Source organism: Trichosurus vulpecula, chromosome 4 (genome assembly GCF_011100635.1).
Source record: "Trichosurus vulpecula isolate mTriVul1 chromosome 4, mTriVul1.pri, whole genome shotgun sequence".
In the NCBI taxonomy this organism is placed as follows: Eukaryota; Metazoa; Chordata; class Mammalia; order Diprotodontia; family Phalangeridae; genus Trichosurus; species Trichosurus vulpecula.
In genome coordinates, this window is record NC_050576.1 from 192,192,648 (window position 1) to 192,213,055 (window position 20,408).

General features: G+C 50.5%; 2 protein-coding genes across 4 annotated transcripts in view; one reads left to right on the forward strand and one right to left on the reverse strand.

The window, feature by feature from the left end:
• Window positions 1–13,499, forward strand: part of FMNL1 (formin like 1) — a 56,222-nt gene extending 42,723 nt beyond the window's left edge. For 2 of the 3 annotated variants that reach the window (XM_036756746.1, XM_036756748.1), the window contains exons 13-26: window positions 816–917; window positions 1,206–1,470; window positions 2,210–2,530; window positions 3,045–3,166; window positions 3,534–3,736; window positions 6,623–6,857; window positions 7,266–7,334; window positions 8,349–8,429; window positions 8,572–8,701; window positions 9,012–9,175; window positions 9,767–9,868; window positions 11,351–11,449; window positions 11,869–11,989; window positions 12,872–13,499. In XM_036756746.1, the coding sequence (XP_036612641.1) occupies window positions 816–917; window positions 1,206–1,470; window positions 2,210–2,530; window positions 3,045–3,166; window positions 3,534–3,736; window positions 6,623–6,857; window positions 7,266–7,334; window positions 8,349–8,429; window positions 8,572–8,701; window positions 9,012–9,175; window positions 9,767–9,868; window positions 11,351–11,449; window positions 11,869–11,989; window positions 12,872–12,975 (2,118 nt within the window). In that variant the 3' untranslated portion in view covers window positions 12,976–13,499. Of the gene's footprint in view, window positions 1–815; window positions 918–1,205; window positions 1,471–2,209; window positions 2,531–3,044; window positions 3,167–3,533; window positions 3,737–6,622; window positions 6,858–7,265; window positions 7,335–8,348; window positions 8,430–8,571; window positions 8,702–9,011; window positions 9,176–9,766; window positions 9,869–11,350; window positions 11,450–11,868; window positions 11,990–12,275; window positions 12,393–12,871 lie in introns of all 3 variants that reach the window. The other variant, XM_036756747.1, reaches the window with a different exon arrangement.
• Window positions 13,500–13,815: 316 nt separating this feature from the next.
• LOC118846977 (EF-hand calcium-binding domain-containing protein 3-like) lies at window positions 13,816–17,713 on the reverse strand. The gene is made up of 7 exons (XM_036755633.1): window positions 17,577–17,713; window positions 17,260–17,342; window positions 16,703–16,846; window positions 16,135–16,206; window positions 14,590–14,710; window positions 14,115–14,299; window positions 13,816–13,982 (listed from the first exon to the last, which is right to left on the reverse strand). Exons 1-7 carry the CDS (start codon window positions 17,711–17,713, stop codon window positions 13,816–13,818), a joined length of 909 nt encoding a protein of 302 aa, XP_036611528.1.
• Between the last annotated feature and the right edge of the window lie 2,695 nt (window positions 17,714–20,408).

Consider the following 20,408-nt stretch of genomic DNA (forward strand, 5'->3'; position numbering starts at 1 on the left):
AGGAGACCCCCTTCTACTGTAGCCCCCTCTGAAGCAGGTATGATTCTGGGGGCAGAAAGGATTAGCCCCAGGAAGCACCCCAGGACATCTAGTGGTGACCCTGGGAGCCCAAGTCAAAACTCCTGCTCAGGTACCTCATTCTTCTACATTCACCTGTTCACCCCCCACTTCCTTCATCAAGGATTCTCCCCTGACCGGTTGGAGAAAACACTGAGTGCTTTGAGATCTCTTATTGACCTCCACTAGAAAGAGGAAGATGGGGGAAATGGATGAGTCAGTTTGTGTTTTCGTCATTAGGGTCTTCCTGTTTCCCAGAGCTTCTCTCTCCTCCTCTGATCCTGCCCTCCCTACTCACCCTCCCAGACAGACTGGTGTTCCCACGGGCTGAGACTGCATAGGGGCCTAGGTGTTTTTTTGCTCAAGGACTATGCACGGTACCCACCACTGATAGGGCAGAAAAGGAATGTACCCTAAAGAATAAAATAGTAGAACTAGGGGTGGGCAAAGGCTATTCTTCACAGCTAAAGGCTGAATTCTAGCTCTTGGTCCAGGAAAAGGAAGGGGCCTGTGTAATGTGGAATCCCCAGTGGGGTCTGTGCCAGAGACAGTGAGGGGTGGCCCACCTTACTGCCAGCTGGCTTTTTGTCCCCACTCCCTGTACCTGTCCTAGCTCCACACACTAAGGAGTAAAAAGGAAGGGCCCAGAAGCAAGAGGGATTCCTGTCCCTCCTCCCTCCCCCTCCTGGGTGTCAGGCCTGCCTGGTACCCGCCCCCTCGCCCAGTGTGGGTGTGCTCACCATGTGCTGCTGCCATAGCTGACAGAGCGGCTCCGGGAGGCAGAGAACGAGTCCATGGCCAAGATAGCTGAGCTGGAGAAGCAGCTGAGCCATACCCGAAAGGACTTGGACATACTCCGGGTAAGGCTAGGTTGGGGGAGGGGGGATGTGGATACAGAAGTCAGAGGTGGGGGTTGTGGAGGCCAGAAAGGGAGCAGGGGACTATTGGCAGGATAGGACATGGAAGATGATGGCATTGGCCTGGGGGTAATATGGAGAGAAAGATGCGGCATAGTGGCACAGGGCATGGAAACGAGCTTGGCACTCAATGCGCCAAAGGACTCAGTGGGAATCTGTGTCAGTGGGCTTTGGCTTAGTGTCCTTGGTGGGGTGATTGATTCTATCCTTCTTTGGGGATGTGGTATCCAGGAGCGCCACAGTGAGTGTGCCACCATGGGAACTTCCCAGCTGCCCCCTGACCCCAAGAAGGTGCCTGTACTCACCCCAGTCCCAGCCCAGCCCTCCGCCTTGGAGCTTAAGTTGGAGGAGCTGGAGAGGAAAGGGTTAATCCGAATCCTGAGAGGACCTGGGGAAGACATCACCATTGAGATCATCCCGGTTGTTGTGGCAACTCCATCTGATTCGATGACGCCAAAGCCAATGACGCTTGGAGCACCCGACTCCTCCAGCACAGGTGTTTGTTTGGGGATGGGGGTAATAGAGATGGGGCTCTGTGGTCAGTGTTGGGAGGCCTGCTACTGGGTGCCACCTTCACCCTCGTAAAGGTGGGGGATAGGATAAGTTCACAGGGAGAGATGTTCTGGGCATGGCTGAGGGAGGCAGCTTAGCATGGTGGGAAGAACACTGAATTTGGTGTCAGTGGACCTGGGTTTTAATCCAGGCTCTGTCACTGGTTACCTGTGTGAACTTAGGGCTTAGTTACTTCATCTCTGTGGGTCCTGGTTTCCTTGTGCACAAAATAAGAAGGTTGGATTTGATGATTTGAGTTGTTTTCAACACTACACCAATACTCCTGAGGGATTCGGATTTAGGGGTGTCCCTGAGCTCCTAGTGAGGCTGGAGGAAAGGTTTTCACTGAAGCTTCCTCTAAGTCCCTGTTCTGGGGCTAGAGTTAGGGCCAAGGTAGCCACTGTGATAGGTGGGGGTATAGTAGACAGGCAGGTGAGACTAGGCCCAGGAAAGGGGGTAGGGCCAGTAGAGAAGGTGGCTGCCGTGGGGTTAGGAGCATGGGCTGTGCTGGGTAGGGGAGGGGCAGATCTTGAACTAGAAGGTCCCCTGTGAGCCCTGCATGCTAGGAAACCTGGGTTTCCTAGGAAGCTTGAGAAACTTCTGTTACTTTCCACTGCTGCCAGGAACTGCAGTCTGCTAGCAAAGAAGATGACTGTCTAATTGCTTTCTGCTGCTTTTTGCAGATCTCCCACCTCCGACAACTCCCCCCACTGCATCTGTGTGTCCTCCGCCACCGCCGCCCCCACCACCACCACCAGCTCCCCCAATCCCTGGTCTTGCCTCACCTACCCTTCAGGAAACCCCACCTTCAGCACCCCCTCCACCTCCACCCCTTCCTGGTAACCAGGAACTACCCCCTGCCCCACCATTGCCTGGAACTGGGGCATCCCCAGCACCACCACCTCCACCACCCCCACCACCAGGGATGAATGGAACAGTGCCCCCTCCTCCTCCTGGAGGACTTCCTGGTGCCTTTGGGGAGCCCACTTCAGAAACTAGTACAGGTAAGTAGAGCCAGGACTAGAGGTTTCAGTGGGGATTTCTTTTTTAGGTGGGGGAGCCAACATGGGTATTGACCTCAATATCCCTTGATATTCTCCCAGCTTCCTCTAGCTCAGGGAAGAAATGAGGTATATATGTGTATAGGAGCTCTGTTCATGAGATCTTAATAAGAAACCTGCATTTTGCTGGTCTGAGACCGCATTCCTCCCACCCCACTCACCTTAGCTGCCCCCCTGCCCCGTATTTGTCCACCCGCCTTTTCTTCCCTTTTGGCCCAGTCCATAACTCTAATCTATACTTCAATCACACTTACTTAGGCCTCTTCTTGTCCCTATCTTTTCTCCTGAAGCAACAGACCATTTATTCCCTGCCCTCCTTCACACTTCCCCCAATCCTATATATCCTGCTTCTGGTCTGCTTCAGCCCATAGGCCTATCTCTTTCCCCAACCCTAGCTTTGTAGTATGGCTGTGACCTCCCCTACCCCTTGTCTCAACCTTATTTCTGGTCTGTACAGTGAAGGCCAAGAAACCAATTCAGACCAAGTTCCGGATGCCGGTTTTCAACTGGGTGGCTCTAAAGCCCAACCAGATCACGGGCACTGTCTTTACAGAGATCAATGACGAGAAAGTGCTGCAGGTATGGTCTTCTGCCACTTCAGCCATGGGATCTGAGTCTTCTGAGCCCTGTGTACCCACTCAGTTTTCAGTAGGGCAGCGTCACACTCGGGACTCTTTTTTTTGCTGATTCTGTCTTTCCTTTTGGGTTACGGTTCCATGCATTCTTAACTGTGGGAGACACCTGGGACCTAATGAATTTGGGGTGAAGTCAACCCAGGATGGGGCAGAATTGTCTGAGGTCTACAGAGGAACATGGCATCAACTTCACTGGAAGTATCTGGGGTGGGAAAAGAAAGAGGAAGGCTGTGATGTCACACACCCTTAATGATGCTGTGCTAGGTCTCCCTCTGGCCCTGAACCCACTGATCTCTTCTCTTCTGTGCTAGGAACTGGATATGAGTGACTTTGAGGAACAGTTCAAGACCAAGTCTCAGGGTCCTTCCTTGGACTTGAATGCCCTAAAAGCCAAGACAACGCAAAAGGCCCCAAGCAAGGTGACACTCATTGAGGCCAACCGGGCGAAGAATCTGGCCATCACCTTACGCAAAGGCAACCTGAGCACCGATCGTATCTGCCAGGCCATAGAGACGTGAGTGCTCCGATCTCTAGTCCTGTCTTTCCTCACCATTTTCTTTCCTTATGCCTCTCATGGTGTTCTTCTTCCCTTTTTATGCATAAGTAAGAGAGATCCCCCAGAGCTCTCCTTCCCTTCTTCTTACCCATGAGTAAGAGAGATCTCCCAGAGCTCTCCTTCCCTTCTTCTAACCCATGAGTAAGAGAGATCTCCCAGAGTTCTCCTTCCCTTCTTCTCACCTATGAGTAAGAGAGATCTCCCAGAGTTCTCCTTCCCTTCTTCTTACCTATGAGTAAGAGAGATCTCCCAGAGTTCTCCTTCCCTTCTTCTCACCTATGAGTAAGAGAGATCTCCCAGAGTTCTCCTTCCCTTTTTACCCATGAGTAAGAGAGATCTTCCAGAGTTCTCCTTCCCTTATTACCCATGAGTAAGAGAGATCTCCCAGAGTTCTCCTTCCCTTCTTACCCATGAGTAAGAGAGATCTCCCAGAGCTCTCCTTCCCTTTTTGCCCCATGAGTAAAAAGAGTTCTCCCAGAGCTCTCCTTCCCTTCTTCTTACCTATGAGTAAAGAAAAGTTTCTGGCAGAGAAGTGGACAGAGGAATGGGTCATGTGTCTGGATTACTCTTGATTCCTTTGTGGCTCCAAAATTCTGAGCTATCCCAGTGCTATAGAACTAGGATGTCCCAGTCCTAGGGCAGGTAGGTGGCACAGTGAATGCATAAAGTGCTGGAGTCAGAAAGGCCTGAATTCAAATCCCACCTTAAGACAATTACTAGCTGTGTGACCCTGGGCAAGTTACGTGACTTCTCTCAAGCCTCAGTTTCCTCATCTCTCAGATAGGGATAACAACAGCACCTACCTTCCGAGGTTATTGTAGGATGAAGTAAAGTACCTTATAAATAACTCTTTGCACATCTTAAAGTACTTTGTAAATGCTAGCCATTAATTTTTTTTCGTACGGTCAAAACCAATTCCTATTTTGACCGTCTCCAGAAGATGCGTCTCATTCTGCCCTCCTCAGTCAGGAGGTGGTGGGTAAATGCAATGATAGTTACTATTGCTGGTATTAGTGTTAAGGGACTCTGCACGTGCACACGTAAATTCTTTCATGGCCCCGGTGATATGCACACAGATGGGGAGCTATCTCTCTTGCAGTTCGGTCTCTTCTCCCTGCTCTGTTCTTCCCTGTCCCTGTGTTCGTAGGCTCTTGGGTCTCGAGATGGGGGCACCTTTGAGAGCCTAGATTTAGAGCTCCGAGGGACATTCAAGGTCATCTAGTCCAAAACCCTCTTTGTCACATATGAAGAAACTGAGACCGAGATAATCGAAGTGACTTACCTATGGTCATGCAGGTTACCCTGATGGCATTACTGGGATTTGAACCTAGGTCTTTGGACCCTAAATCCCCGACTGTGCCACATATGGAGGGACATGGCACTCACCTCACTGGATGCACCTGGGGTTGGCATAGAAAGAGGAAGGCTATGATGATTATGGTCCACCTATATTTAACTGAAAGGGAAGCTGACACTCAGAGGATGGGACTTGCCTGTGGTCACATAGCAGTTATTTGCAGAGCCAGCATTCTAAGCCAGCTCCTTTGGGCCTGGGCTCCTCTCATCCTCCTTCCCTGGCTTCATCTTCCTCATCCCCTAGAATTGTCAACAGACCTTTTTTGATGTCTGTTTCTTGACAGTCTATTTTCTGTCCAGCTCTATGCTTGGAGCTGTGGGGCGATACAGAGGAATGTTAGACCTGGTCCCCTGACTACCAGATACCTGCAACCATAGTTGGGGAGACAAAAGGAAATAACCTGAAACAAAACAATGCCTAGGTGTTGGGGCTTAGGCTGGAGTTGCTGCTGGAGCTCATGGTGGGCTGGTGCAGGGTTAGAAAAGGCCTCGAAGGATGAGTAGAATTGATGGAAAACAGAGAAGAGAGCTCCGGGGGGTAGGAGGGAGAGTGGTACAAGAGTGCATAGCATATGATAGATAGGTACAAGAAAGGGCCTGGAGTTTGGCTTGAATCAGTGAATGAAAAAGCATTTATTAGGCACTTACTCTGTACCAAGCAACTTCTGGGGATGCAAAAAATGAGACAGTCCCTGTTCTCAAGGAGCTCATACTGTAATTGAGGAGGACAATAAGAGAAGGGAGGGGAGTAGGAAGGGAAGGGAAGAAGCATTTATTAAGGACCCACTGTCTTTCAGGAACTATGCTAAATGCTTTACAAAGATGGTCTCAATTGATCTTCACAGCAACCCTGGGAAGGAGGTGCTGTTATGATCCCCAGTGAACAGCTGAGAAACCTGAGGCACAGGTTGAGTGTCTTGTTCAAGGTTACACAGCTAGTGTGTGTGACCTGTGCTAGATTGCCTGAGATTGGATTTGAACTCAGGTCTTCCTGACTCTAGGCCCAGCACTCTATCACTATGATAGCTAGCTGCCTCTAAGAGAAAGCTCAGATGTTCTAAAGGCACTGTGGCAAGGCCCAGCTGTGCTTTGGGTGTATTAGGTGGTTAAATGGCAGGGCTTGGTGGTTTGGAGGGTGTAGCAGCCAGGTAGAGGCCCAGGAGACCTTGCAAAGGGCAGAGAGTCAAGTCAGTCAATAAACATTTATTAAGCACCTAGTCTGTGCCAGGCAGTGTCCACCAAGGATACAGAAAAATGTAAACGATATCCCTGCCCTCAAGGAGCTCCCAATCTAATGGGTGAGGCCACAAAGAAACAAATATATACAAACATGTTTGGTTTGGTGGTCTTCCACCATAGGTCGCACAGGTAATGAAGAGCAGGGTCTGGATTCAAAGTCCGGTGTGTGTGTGTGTGTGTGTGTGTGTGTGTGTGTGTGTGTGTGTGTGTGTGTGTGTGTATAACTCATGCCCTCCCCACCCTGCCCAGGTATGACTTGCAGGCCCTCAGCCTGGACTTCTTGGAGCTCCTGACTCGATTCCTCCCCACGGAGTATGAGCTGAGCCTCATTGGACGCTACGAGAAGGAGCAACGGCCGGTGGAGGAGCTGTCGGACGAGGACCGGTTCATGCTGCGTTTCAGCCGCATCCCCCGCCTGTCTGAGAGAATGTCCACTTTGGCTTTCCTGGGCAACTTCCCTGACACGGCTCAGCTGCTCATGCCGGTGTGGATGCTCGGGGAGGCTTGATGGACGGGAAGGGGCTTCATGCTTGGGTCCACAGGGTCCACATCCAGTGTTTGGGGGGGCAGGATGGGGGATGGGGACCTTGTTTGGTGAGGGCCCAGGTCTGTCTTAGAAGATGAATTCAGAGCCCTCTCCCCTGAGACCTGGGAGAGAATCCCTAGGGTCATTTTAGGGCATTTGGGGCAACGGAAGTAGGAGCCCTCAGCCAAACCCCAACAATAAACATTCCCATTTATAGAGTGTTTTTAAATTTACAAACTATTTCATAATGGAGGTCACCGGGCCAGCCATTCTCTGCCGCTGCCTGACTTTAGGGTCAGAAGGCTGCATTCCATTCCCCTCGCCATCAGTCTGGTCTACCTCCTCATCCTTGTTTCCCTCCTACAGCAACTGAACGCCATTATCGCCGCTTCCATATCCCTCAAGTCTTCAGACAAGCTCCGAAACATCTTAGAGGTAAGGGGATGGGGGAAGAGAAGTAATGAGGTCTGTGCTTGTCAAACAGATGGCGTTTCCTGGGTGCTGGGCCGTGGGCCCAGGCCTATTTTTAGGAATTTTCCAGTCTGATGGAGTGTGGTGGTGGTGATAGAATCCCTGTCTTCAGGGACCTCCTAATCAGACGAGAATGGGAGCTGGAAGAAATATATATATATTTTTTGAGGCAATTGGGGTTAAGTGACTTGCCCAGGGTCACAGAGCTAGTAAGTGTCTGAAGCCACATTTGAACTCGAGTCTTCCTGACTCCAGGGCCAGCACTCTATCCACTGAGCCACATAGTTGCCCCTGGAAGAAATCTCAAAGAGCATATAGTCCCAGGATTCTTAATCTGGAGTCTGTGAACTTGCTTTTTAAAGATATTTTGTTAAATGATTTTCAATGTAATTGATTCTTTGGTAATCCTATCTTATTTGATACACTTAAAAACATTATTCTGAGAAGGGGTCTATAAGCTTTCCAGTCTGCAACAGTGTTATGTCATTGTGTCTGTCATTGTACTCTGACACCAAGAAAGGCTAAGAAGGTCTGCTCTCAACCAAACCACTCATTTTATCAATGAACCCCAAAGACTCAAAGTGGCTGGCCTAGGCTTACCTTAACACACAGGTGTTAGGTCCTGAGCTTAAATTTGAACCCAGGTCCTCTGATTTAAAATCCTGGACTCTTTCTATACCACAGCTGCCTCTAGGGACAAAGGAGTCCCTAGTCTGAGGGAGGTGGGGATGTGGTCTCTTGTCCCTAAGGAACTTCCAGGGAAGACTCATTCAGAACATAGAAAAATCTGTTCCCTGTCTCCTAAGGGGAAAAAAAAATTCCTTTGGGCAGAGGCCTGCTGAGCTAGCTCTCTCTCTCTCTCTCTCTCTCTCTCTCTTTCTCTCTTTCTCTCTCTCTCTCTCTGTCTCTCTCTCTGTCTCTCTCTCCTCTTCCTCCTTCTCTCCCTCTCTGTCTCTCTTCTTCCTCTCTTCTCTCCAGATCGTCCTGGCCTTTGGGAATTACATGAACAGCAGTAAACGCGGGGCAGCCTATGGTTTCAGGCTACAAAGCCTTGATGCAGTAAGTGGGCTCAACTACACCCTGGGACAGGGGGAGGGAAGTCCAAGGGGATCGGGGAGTGGGGAGGTCATACTGGCACATCTGGGTGTCCCCTTCTGCTGCGTATGGGGCTGGAGTCTTGCGATTGATCACCTCCCTGCAGCTGCTGGAGATGAAGTCGACAGACCGGAAGCAGACACTCCTGCACTACCTGGTGAAGGTGATTGGAGAGAAGTATCCCAAACTCACCTGTTTCCACGCTGACCTTCACTTTCTGGACAAGGCTGGGGCTGGTATGGGGCTGGAGGGTGGGGGTGGGGAGGGGTTGAGGGGCTCCCTGTTGCTTATCGGCCTCTCAGTCCTCAGGGTTTACCCCGGGGGGAGGGAGAAACGAAGCAGCTTGGCCCCTTAGAGGGCTGACTGAATGAGGAAAAGAGAATAAGAAATGAGAGTACCTGAGTTCAAATGTGGCCTCAGACACTTACTAGCTGTGTGACTCTGAGCAAGTCACTTAACTCTGACTGCCTCAAAAAGAGAGAAAGAAATGGGGGCAAGAGAAATTCTGTCTCTCCCTGACATGTTGCTCACCTACCCTCCCTCCAGTGTCCCTAGACAGTGTCCTCCAGGACACCCGAGCTCTCCAGCGGGGCATGGAGTTGACAAGGCGGGAGTTCATGCGCCAAGATGATAATCCGGTGTTGAAGGAATTCCTGAAGGTCAGCAGTCCCAGCATGGAGAAGCTGTTGGCTGATGGCAAGACAGCTCAGGTGGGATGACAGGGCAGGGCTCTTTGCCAGTGGGTGGGGCCATAGGGAATGATGAATGCACAGGGCAGGCAGGCAAGACCATCCTGGGGATTGGGACACACACTCGAATGCGAGTGTACACACAGACACACAGACACACACAGACACACACACACACACACACACACACACACACACACACACATTAAGGGGCTATGGCAGAAAGGCATCCTAGCAGGATAAGCCTTTCATCCTGTTTTCTCTTATGAGCCAGGCACGGGAGATGTCAAGACCAAAAACAAAACTTTGCCCTCGTGGATCTTACTTTCTACTCAGGAATAGCAAAGATGGGTTAGAGGGGTGGGACCCAGGTAGAGCTGGGCTTGGGGGGCCTGGCACAAGAGGGTTACAGGGTCAGGATCGTGGTGGGGGGCAGTGGGAGTGGAGAGCTGTTGAGGTCAGGAAAAGACGCTTGAGGACTTCCTCCCCTGAACTGGAGGCTGGACTGGAGCGGGGTGGGGGTCAGGCAGGGAAGTGGAGGCCCGACTGGAGAGGAACAGGGGTCAGGCGGGGCGGCGATACGCCAAAATGACGGGAGGTACTTACTCACAGGAAGCGTATGAGTCTGTGGTGGAGTACTTCGGGGAGAATCCCAAGACCACCCCTCCGTCTATGTTCTTCCCTGTGTTCAGCCGCTTCGTCAAAGCCTATAAGGTATTGGGGAGGGGCTTGGGAAGGAGAGGGGCTGCGTGACCCCCAAGGGGTCCTGGGGTTATTGGAATGCCTCGGCCAGGTATCTTCCATTTTCTGTGGGGTGTGGTTACAGAGTACTGGACTTGGGGGTCAGGAAGTCCTGGGTTTAAAAACCTTCCTCACACATTTGGTGGCGGACTCTGGGCAAACCTCCAGTCTCATCCTCAGTTCCCGCATCTGTAATGAGGGGCATAATAACAGCATGTACACAGGACAGCTGAGAAGAGAACACATGTAAAGCCTTAAAGTGCTCTATAAGCGTGGCCTGCTGATAGGCTGGTGACTGACGGTCTTGTTTGTTTTGGAGGCAGGTGGAGGGAGTTAAGTGACTTGCCCAGGGTCACTCAGCTATTAAGTGTCTGAGGCAGGATTTAAACTCCTGTCCTCCTGTCTACAGGGCCAGTGCTCTGTGCGCTACTTCGCCACCTAGCTGCCCCCCCAGCCCTTTCCCTCCATGATGTGTTTTAAGTGAGGTTTGAAAATTGTACCCATTATCTGTCATTGTTTACTAGAGGCTCTGAGCCGCATAAGACTAGCCAATAGCTAGGATTTATATAGCATCTTAACACTTGCAAAGTGCTTCATATATGTGTTTGTGTATGTATGTGTATATGTGTGTGTATCTGTATATATGTGTGTATGTGTATGTGTGTGTATGTATGTGTATATGCATGAGTGTATGTGTATGTGTGTATATGTGTGTGTATATATGTGTATATGTGTGTATATGGCCGTATATGTGTGTGTATGTGGGTATGTATATATGTGTATATGTGTATATATAAACACATATATATATATTTATATACACATATATAAAATTTGATCTTCATGATAACCCTGTGAGGAAAGCCCTATTATTATCCCCATTTTTCAGATAAGAAAACCGAGGCTGAGAGGGTTTAAGTGATTTGTTCAAGGTCACACAGCTAGTGTCTTTGAGGCAGGATTTGGAGCTCAGGCTGCCCAGCTGCCTATCAAAATAAATACACACACCACCATAATTTTTTTTCCATTTATTCTGCATTTTGATTCTGAAAAGAAAGCTGGCTTTGCCTTTTTCTTTTTTTTTCCCCACTGCCTATTTCTGATTAAACTTGTAAATCCAAGAAAAAAAATATGCACAGCTGTGTTGTATTTTCTGGCATTAAAAATAAAGCCATTAAAAAAAAAATCCAAACATCTCGTGCCCTAGGTGACTGTATACTCTGCCTACCCCTAGTCCTGTCTCTGGCTTCTGCTCCTGCCGTGCCAGGCTCATCAGGAGTCAGGGGAGGGAGGCTGGGCCTCCTGGGAGGGAGCTAGGGTAGAACCCTACTTGTGACAGGGTTCCCTAGAGGGGCAGATGTCTGGGAAAAGTGGACATAGGGATCCTGGCTAGAGGGGGCACTGGGTGGGGGGAGAGGAATGGTCATGTTGCTGACCGTGGCTACTTCCTGCCAGAAAGCAGAGCAGGACGTAGAACAGTGGAAGAAACAGGAGGTTGCAGCCCAGGAGGCCGGGGCTCCCATCGCAGGCGAAGGGGAACCTGCAGAGTCCAAGGTAGGGTGACTCCCATCATGCTTGGGTGTTGAGACATTGGATTTCTTTTCTTTCCTCCCTGCTCGCCCCCTATAACCACAGCTGGTCTTCATGAGGACCACATTTCACTACTTGTCTGTTGTGGGGGGCAGCATCCCCTTATGTAGCCTAAGGAGGCCAAAGTCTATACCTGCGAAGTGGTTTTCCATTCCCCAGGAAGGTCTTCAAGCATTTGCTCTGGGGATGAGGCTGTCTGGTGTCTCTTCTTTGTCCCTCCCTCCCTCCCCTCGCTCCATCCCCCTGGGCATCATGTTCACCACCTTCCCAACTCTCTCCCTGAGAAATGGGGTGCCTGGGGTGGTCAGTGGGTGGCCGGGGATTGGAAGAAGAGTAGAAGGCCCAGATGATCAAAGCATGTCTTCCCATCGCCTCTGATCCAGTCCCCACCCAAGGCCCGACGGCAACAAATGGACCTCATTTCGGAGCTGAAGAGGAAGCAGCAGAAGGAGCCCCTCATTTATGAGAGTGACCGTGATGGGGCCATAGAGGACATTATCACTGGTGAGAGGGTGGGGGCAGTCTCTAGGGGAGGGAGGGAGACCAGTGAAGAGCAACCTGGGCTGGCCTCTGTCTCTATCCTATCTTTCTACCTGCCCACCTTTCTCTGGTGTCAGGGCAGCCACCTTCTCCCACAAATTCAGGAGAGGGCGGGGTCAGCTCCTGCATGTTCTCCCCTGAACCCCTCCACCCTACCATCTGGTTGTACTTTACACTGTTCTGGCTTCCTTTTCTTCTTCCTCCTCTTCTTCTCCCTCCTCCTGGTCCCCACCCTTCCCCCTCACCTCAGTGTTGAAGACAGCGCCCTTCACTGCCCGCACGGGCAAGCGGACATCCCGACTGTTTCTGGAGGCTGGCCTCAGTGACGAGAGCCCCCTCTAGAATCCTACCCCCACCCTAACCTAAGGTACCTGATGGTTTGGGAGGCCAGGGGCAGGCTGACCCCACTAAGCAATATGGTTTCTGCCATGGCCCAGCTGTCCCCTTGGTTTCGGGGAGGAGGGTAGCTGATATTCAGGACTCAGAGTAGGTAAAGAGGACCCCTAGTCCTTCACCCCACTGGCGTGCTTGGGGTTGGGATGATGTCATGTCTGATTCTGAGTAGCACCTCCTTGGCTACAGAGCTTAGCAGAGAGATGTCTGGCCTCCAGGCCGGGTTTGTAGAGCCCTGCAGCAATGAGGGAGAATGGGAAAAGGGCTCCCTGGGGGACACATTAGGACTGCCAGGAGTGATAGGGTAGGGGAAAGCATTCTCAAAGATGAATTTGGTCTTGCTGGTAGTGAAGGAGCAGTGAGACTGGGTGGGATGGAGTAGGGAGGAAAGGGAGAAAGTTAGCCTATAGCCAAAGTCCAGAGCTAAAGGTGTCTATCTGCTGCTCCCAACAGGTCTTCGGAATCAGCCATACCGAAGGTCAGATACAGGCCGTCAGAGTGCCCGCCGAAAGCCCCCTGGCACCTCCCTGCAGGTGACCCCTGACCTCGCACTGTAGCCCCTGGGCTGCTTGGATCCCTCCCTTCCTCTTCTCCAATGTCCATGGACTTGTGGAAATCGGACCAGCCTAGGTCAGAGCCACCTGTGCAAGCAGGGACATGCCAGCTCATCCATTGGGCCAACAGAGAGCCCTCTTTTCCATTGCTTAGGAGAGCAAATGACAATCTTGAGGAAAGGGCGATAAATCATGCCTGGGGACAACCTTCTATAAATGCACTTCTTCTTCTTACCACAGAGGGGCAGCAGTCCAGATCTTAGCATCTCGATGAGGAAATGTTCCACCACCTTCCCCCCAAATGCCAGGTGCTGCCCCCCCTTTACCTTTCATCATGTAAGCCATGCTCATATCCCAGAAGTGTGGGGCTGGCATCTATAATTTATGAAATGCCTCCCCACTCTTTGCCCTTGGCCTAGGTAGGAAGGACGGGGGTAGGGAATGAGGATGGGGGGAGGGGAGGGGAGAGGGAGAAACCTCTGGGACCTTATTTTTATACTTGGAACTGAATAAATGGATTTGGAAGATGCTGTGTTCCTTGGGCTAGCCTCCATCTCCCCCCCTTCTCTCCACCCCGGGAGGATGCAAGTCAGGCCACTAATTTCTCTAAGGAAATGTTTTATTGGTAAACATTTGGTAAAGAGTGACTCTGTGGGGTAGCAGGGGGTGGGGAAGGGAGTTGGCTCTGGACCAGGGTGGGTGGGGAGGGAGCTGGTCCCAGTTCTGCAGTCCCCTCTTCTGACTGTGGTCGTTGACCTATGGGCTCTGCAAAGGAAGGAACAGAATTGGCATTGGGGGAGGTGGGGTGGACGCTGGGCACAAGCCAGCCAGCCCCCTTTCCCATTAACATTTACCGGGAGCCCGCCGAGGCGCCTCCCGCTGAGGCGGCTTGGGTTTGTTGCAGGGCCTGGCCAGGTTGGTCAGTCTGGGGCCTCTGCTTCGAATCCTCCTTTCGGTCGACCGTGTCCGAGAGGGCAGGTTGGGGACCTGAGAATAGGGGCCTTGGACATCTGGGTAGCAGGAAGAAGACTTGTTTTGGGCTTCTCTCCCTTGAAAGTGGGCTTCCCCTTCACCTGGAACCCCCTTTTAGCCGTTCTCCTCCCATGCTCACTGCTCCCCTCTTCACTATGGAAGATCCATACTCAAGTCCCGGAGGTTATGCAGGGATCGGGCAAGCTGCTGGTTGTTCAGTCCAGACAGGCGCGTGGCCTGGCAGAAGAAGCTGAGGCCCGTGTGTGATCGGGATCGGTAGCTTCGGTTGTGTTTGTGATTCAGGCCCTTCCACCAAGAGCTCATTCGCAACACTCTCTGTTTGTCTGTATAGTAACTGGGGGAGGCGGGATATGGGGTGGGGAGGGCAAGGCCACTAGGCAATGGTCCCCACCCCAGCCCAGGCTTTTGGATTTCTCAGGGGATCTGGGAAAGGGGACAAAAACTGGCACCACCACCACCATCTCCAGCAGCCATGGTTGTTGTCACTATGCCCTGCCCACCCTCCCCCTACTGAGGGTCTGGAATAGTCAGGGTAGGGTAGTAGTAGCTAGGAATCCTTAACAACTTTGGAGGATAAGGGGAGAGGTGCTTGAGTAGGGGGGGAAGTGCCTGGGCCCCGCACACCTCACCACATCCGCTACTGACTTGGGGGACAGTGCCCCCTGACCCACAAACTTAGACATCATCTCAAAGAAAAGCGTTTCCAGACCATGGGGATCATTGATACGACTGTTTCTCATCCGACCTTTAGGTGCATTAAATCAGTTAACATGCATTTATTAAGTGCTTATTACATGCCAGACACAGCTAAGATAACACATAAAAACGAAATGGTCCCTGCATTCAAAGGGCTTATGGTCTGTTCAGGAGACACTATGGACATGTACAAAATAGAGGGTGTCCCAAAAGTCTTAGGGCAGTTGTGTAACAGGGTAATTTTGGAGTGGGAAGGAGCTACCAGGTTGGGTTGGGGTGGACATTGGAAAAGACTTGAATTATAATGGAAATAAGTTTATTCTAAGAGATGGAGGTAAAGGAGTATATCTGAAGTATAGAGGGGTTTCTGGGGGTAGGAGAGACAGCCTGTGTAAAGGTAAGAGATAGAATGTTGTATGAACAGCAGCGAGAAGACGTCTTCTGCTGAATAGGTAACAGGAAACTCATAGCTTTTTGAGCAGGGAAGGGACATAATCAAAGGGGTATCTTAGGAGAATCACTTGGACATTTTTATGGAGGATGGATTGATGAGAGGAGAGACTTGAGGCAGGTAGAGAAATTATGTTAGGATCTTTTAGACAAGAGGCACCAACTATAGTGATGGTCGGGTGAATGGTGAGAGAAAGGGGATTTGAGAGATACTCCACTGATGGATATGCCAACTGGGCGGATATATGGGGAATGAGGAGTCTTAAGATGGCTGTGCCTAAACATGGATGGTGGTGCTCTCAACAAAAGTAGGGGAGGGAGGAAGAGATGGGGAGTTTCAGACATGTTGAGTTTGAGATGCCTGTGGGACCAACAGGCAGTTGGAAATAGAGGACTGGAGCTCTAGAGAATGACTAGGGGTGGCTATGTAGATTTGGGAGTTATTGTTAAACCCAATGGGACAGGAAATAGAGATAGAGACAGAGAGAGGAAGGGAGAGAAACAAATGGAAGAGAAAGGATGCTCTGAGACAGAGCTCCAAGTTAGTGGGTAGGATACAGAAGAAGATCCGGCAAAGGAAGACTGAGGAGTGGTCACAGGTAGAAGGAGAACTCCAAAGAGACTGGTCACAAAAAAAAAAAATCCAAAGGAGAAAAGAGTATTCAGGCAGAGAGGGTGGTCAGCAGTGTCAAAATGCTGAAGAAACTGAGGATTGAGAAAAATCCATCAGATTTGGCAATTAAGAGGATCACTAGCATTATCTTGGAGAGAGAGCTGCTTCAGTCCAGTGAGCGCAGAGGCCGGATGACAAGAAGTGAGAGAGAAAGTGGACTGTTAGCGTTAGAGCTAGGCAGCTTTTTCCAAGAGTTGGACTGTGACAGACAGAAGAAATACAGGACAGTATTTTTAGGGACTAGTGAGGTTTATTTTTTTTTTCTTTTAAAGGATTCAGGAGCGTGACAGGTTTTAGTTTTTTCCTTTTCTGGACCCCACTACCCATAAAAAAAAGAAATGCCTCCTCACCCATGCACTGGGCAAAACGGTGGTTGTCAGTCAGGATCCCAAGAAAGTCCTCAAAGTCAACGGCTCCATCACCTTGGAAGAAGAGAAACTGCGTGCCTGTGTTTGCTCAGGAGTGTGCATATGTTTGGAGCAGGGAGAAGGTTGGTACACTCAGAGTATGGGTTTGTACTAGGCTCTGGGGGATCACGCTAAAACAGAAAGGCCTTTTGCCCCTGGGGAGAGGGGAGGAGGGGGAACATTCAGCCTCAGAAGGGAGGCTCAGGGTCCCCACCCAGTGAGCAAAAAACAGCCTCCAGGCATAAACCAACTTGAGTAAAAAAGTAACCTTGGCTACCATAATTCATTGAGTGAAATCAGTCAATAAGCATGTAAGCACCTATTTCTACCTTCTGTGGCCTAGAAGTTTGTGGAGGGAATAGAGGGGAGGAGGACAGGGATAAATTAGAGAAAGTTTTCTGGAGGGAACACTTGAAAGGCAGGGAAAGGAAGAAAAGTAAGGGGGAGTGGTATAATGAGAGGCTGAGCTCTGGGAGCTTGATTTTGGATAGAACCCTATGGGCAGACCTACCATCCAGGTCGGCCCTCCGAAGGGCCTCACACACTTCCTGGGGGCTCAGCTGAATGCCAAGAGTCCGTAGTGCCCCCTTCATGCTCCGCATGTCCAGCTTGCCCTGGGAGCCCGGTTTAAACAGTTGGAAGACATCCTGGAAGGCTGTTGGGGGTGGGGTGGGGATGGTGGGGGCGCAGTTGGTGCCTTAAAAACTTAAAATTGTAAGGGGAAGGGCAAAGGGGAGAGAGGGTTGGAAGTAGGGCATGGGAAGGGTCAGCAAGTTAGGTCCCATTTTAAATAAACCCAATAAATGAAAATCTAGATTTACACAAAAGGAAAGCCATTCTTCCATTTACAAAGGGATTTGCTGCATAATTCCTTTTTAAAAAAATGATCTCACCTAATGCCTTAGAATTACAAAAATGTGACTTATACATAGTTCCTTGTACAGAGCTCTATTACCTTCCACCCCAGCTGGGGACATCTAGCTGTCCTCTCCATCCCAGGGGCTACTTGGGCTTAAGTCTCCCTCCCCACCAAGGGCCTGTGTTCCAGGTGGGAGCCTCTCCTCTCACCTGCCACCTGCCTAGAGGTCAGGGGATGCTCATACTCAGCTGGGATGTCCACTGGTGCAAAGAGACTAGAGAGGTCCCGTCTCCTGTTGGCAAAAAGGCTGTCAATACTGACACCCAAGTACAGCCTTACTATGAGTGATGCTTTTCCATTTTCCCCTTCTATCCCCCTAACACACCTCCAAATAGTTTTTTTTCATCCTGGGGTCCACCATGAGCCAACCCCCAACTACTGCTAGTCTTCCCAACACCCAAGTCCCTCCCGATCTTTCTGAGGCCTACTCTCCCCCCACCCCATACACTGAACTCCCAGCCCTCACCTCTGAGGCTTGGCTCCTCTACCAGGCCTTGCCCGAGCCTGTTGGGTAGTCCAAGAGGCCAAAAGTTCCTTCTTCACATTTGGGGTTAGATCCGTTGGGTCTTCCCCCACCTCAGCCTCCAAAGACCCTGGGTCCATCTGGGACAACAGCGTACTAACGAATAGTCCACAGCAACCCTTCTTGTCCTTGGCCTCAAACCCAAACCCTTAAACAAAAGTGGTCCCTAGTGCAAGGATGCCTGAATCTGCTCCTCCCTAGGGTTTGGAGTTAGAAGATTTCAAATTCTGTCCCTGGCATGGAATTTTGGGGCTAGTTACTCATTGACTGTGATCCTGTCCTCATTTCTCAAACAGGGCTGGGGGTGGATCAGATGACCATTTTGGCTGTAAATCTTATAAAACCTCCTCCTCCCCACAATACCTTCCCACACACTTCCACTCAATTTTGTTTCTGGATCCTAAGAAAAAAATCTTTTGAGTCTCAAAGAGCAGGGACTGTTGTGTCCTTAGGAGGCTTGTACAGAATGACCCTAATACCCTTTCCCCCAAATTGTAGCCTCAACAGTCATGGGGGCTTAGCCAGTGGAAGCCCTGAGGTTCCGTCTCAATTTTGGTCCAATTTTCCCATCTTCGTAGTGTGCCCTTTTGGGGGGACCCAGGTTAGGAAGGTTATATGGGTAGGTGTACTCTGCCTGAAGTCTTGAGAAGTTTGGAGAACAGAAGCACTCCATCATTATCTTCAGAGGAAAAAGGAAGGTGGGAGGATCAGAGCCTCACCTGTACCATTTCTGTATCACTGTGGATCTCCTGGAGGTCCTCTGTGGGTGACCACCTGCAACATGGATCCATAAGGATCTTAGAATTAGAGAGGACCTTAGACCTTTTTTGATCATGGAGCCCCTAACTGATGAAGCCAGGGATATACTTTCTCAGAAGAATGTTTTCAAATCATTGAAGGAGAACGTCAAATTTCAGTTAGAAAATTAGTGAAAATCATGATGTGACTTGTTCACACAGTTAATTGCTGGCAGGTCAGACCTGGAGGGCACATTGCCCTCCAGGCCAGGGCTTGGACAATTTGTTGTCACATGATCTCTAGGCCAGGGCTTTTTACATCATAGCAAGATGCAGGGCCTCTCCACCCCCACCCCAATATATCATGATCCTGGCCCCTCCCTGCCATCTAAAAAACAACCCAGAGAGATGAGTGTGGGCCAGGGGGAAGAAGCCTGCTCTTCTCTGCTCATGCCTAGCCTCTGAACCCTCCCAATCACTCACCTCTGAATTTCTTCCTCTTCCCCCTTGCTTTCTCATTTTCCTTCTTTCGACTTCTGGTCCCCTTCTTCCTGGTCCCTCTACCCTACTCCTCTCTCTGCTCCCTCTGCCTGCCATCCTGTGCCACATGCCAAGCTCCCAGAAATCTTTTTCCTCCCTTGGCTCCCTCTCTCTTCTTTCCTTCTCCTGTCATTCTTTTTCCCCTTCCTCCCTTCCCTCCTTCTCTTTCCTCCAGCTTTGGGGCTGCAGTAGGATCCTCTCAGCCCTAGGATTCTATGCACTGATGTCCCTCTCAGTCCCATGGACCCTGTTTCTAGGAAGTTGAGTCTAGGTGGGCATTTTTGGCAGTTTTTGAGGATTTTTAATCCTAAAGCCAGTCTCTGAGACCCTAAAGAAGCTAGCTAGCCTACCCTACTCTACACTCTACAATGCTCCAAAAGGACCCTCCCTTGGGGCACCAGCCTCAGGGGATAGGGATGACCTTCCGCTCCACCACAAGCAGTTCAGGACTTTTCAGCCAAAGTGGTATGTCCACTTGAAATCCTCCTCGGGCAAGAACCAAAGTATAAATCACGAGATCATAGTTTTAGAGCACTGAGTCTGACTCCCTGGAGTCCCAGAGAGGCTGGAGGAGCTTGTTCAAGGTCATACCAGGAATTAGAGCGTTGGTACCTTGACTCTTTCCCCAAAATCATAAACCAGTAACTTACACAAGCCCCTTGAAAAATATGGGAAGAGCCACTTTCAGAAAATTTTGGTCATCACTTGTCCCAACCTAAGGAGACCTCCCTGCTATTCAAAGAATCCTAGCAGGTTTCACATTCCAGGCCATCAGAGGGATTGCTTCTATTTTGTCCACTGATTTCTTTTACAGACTTAGCAACTGATGCCCGGGAGGGAGCCTCCTCATCGAACATCCATAGTGAAAGCCACAAACTAGATCTAAGAACCCTCACCTAGGGGCTACCCGCTAAGAATGCCACCATGTTCATCCCTTGTCATTTGGGGCACAGGGCCAGTAGTAAGTTTTGTGTGGGAGGAAGTAACTGCAGGAAATGGACAGGTGGGCAATTCTAGCCAGGTGGGACCTAGGGGAAGCTCATGGTGGGGGAAGGGAAGTGGGGAGGGGTTCCCTAAAAAAACCAAAAACTAAAAACGAGTAGAAAAAAGAACATCGTCGCAGCTGGAGAAAGAGGAAAGAAGAGCTCAAAGCTCCCTCAACCCAGGAGCCTCAGGACAAAAAAGCGGAGCCGGTGGGGAAAGCCACCACTGGAGGGTTTATTGATCTTTGGCTAAGCATTTTGGGGATATGATGTGAGGGTGACAGCTTAAAATGTATATGTAGGAATAGTGGGTTCCCACTTCTGATTCTTGACCTGGAGCTGTAATATAAGAGAGAGAGAGTCATGGGAGGCCCAGGCCCTTCCCACCACCAGAGGAGAGAAGGGTAGCCTCTCCTAGCTGGAGGCAGTGGGGGGGGGATGGGTGGCAGGAAAATGGGGGAGTTAACAACCCCCATACCTCCCAGGCTCTTGGAGTTGGATGTCCATCTGTGTCA

Excerpts from the sequence above, each read along its gene's own strand:
- LOC118846977 (XM_036755633.1), bottom strand. The coding sequence starts at position 17,713 with ATGGACCCAGGGTCTTTGGAGGCTGAGGTGGGGGAAGACCCAACGGAT. Across the intron at positions 16,847-17,259 it reads GACCTCTAGGCAGGTGGCAG|CCTTCCAGGATGTCTTCCAA; the intron begins GTGAGAGGAGAG and ends CACCCCCAACAG. Across the intron at positions 16,207-16,702 it reads TCGGAGGGCCGACCTGGATG|GTGATGGAGCCGTTGACTTT; the intron begins GTAGGTCTGCCC and ends TCTTCTTCCAAG.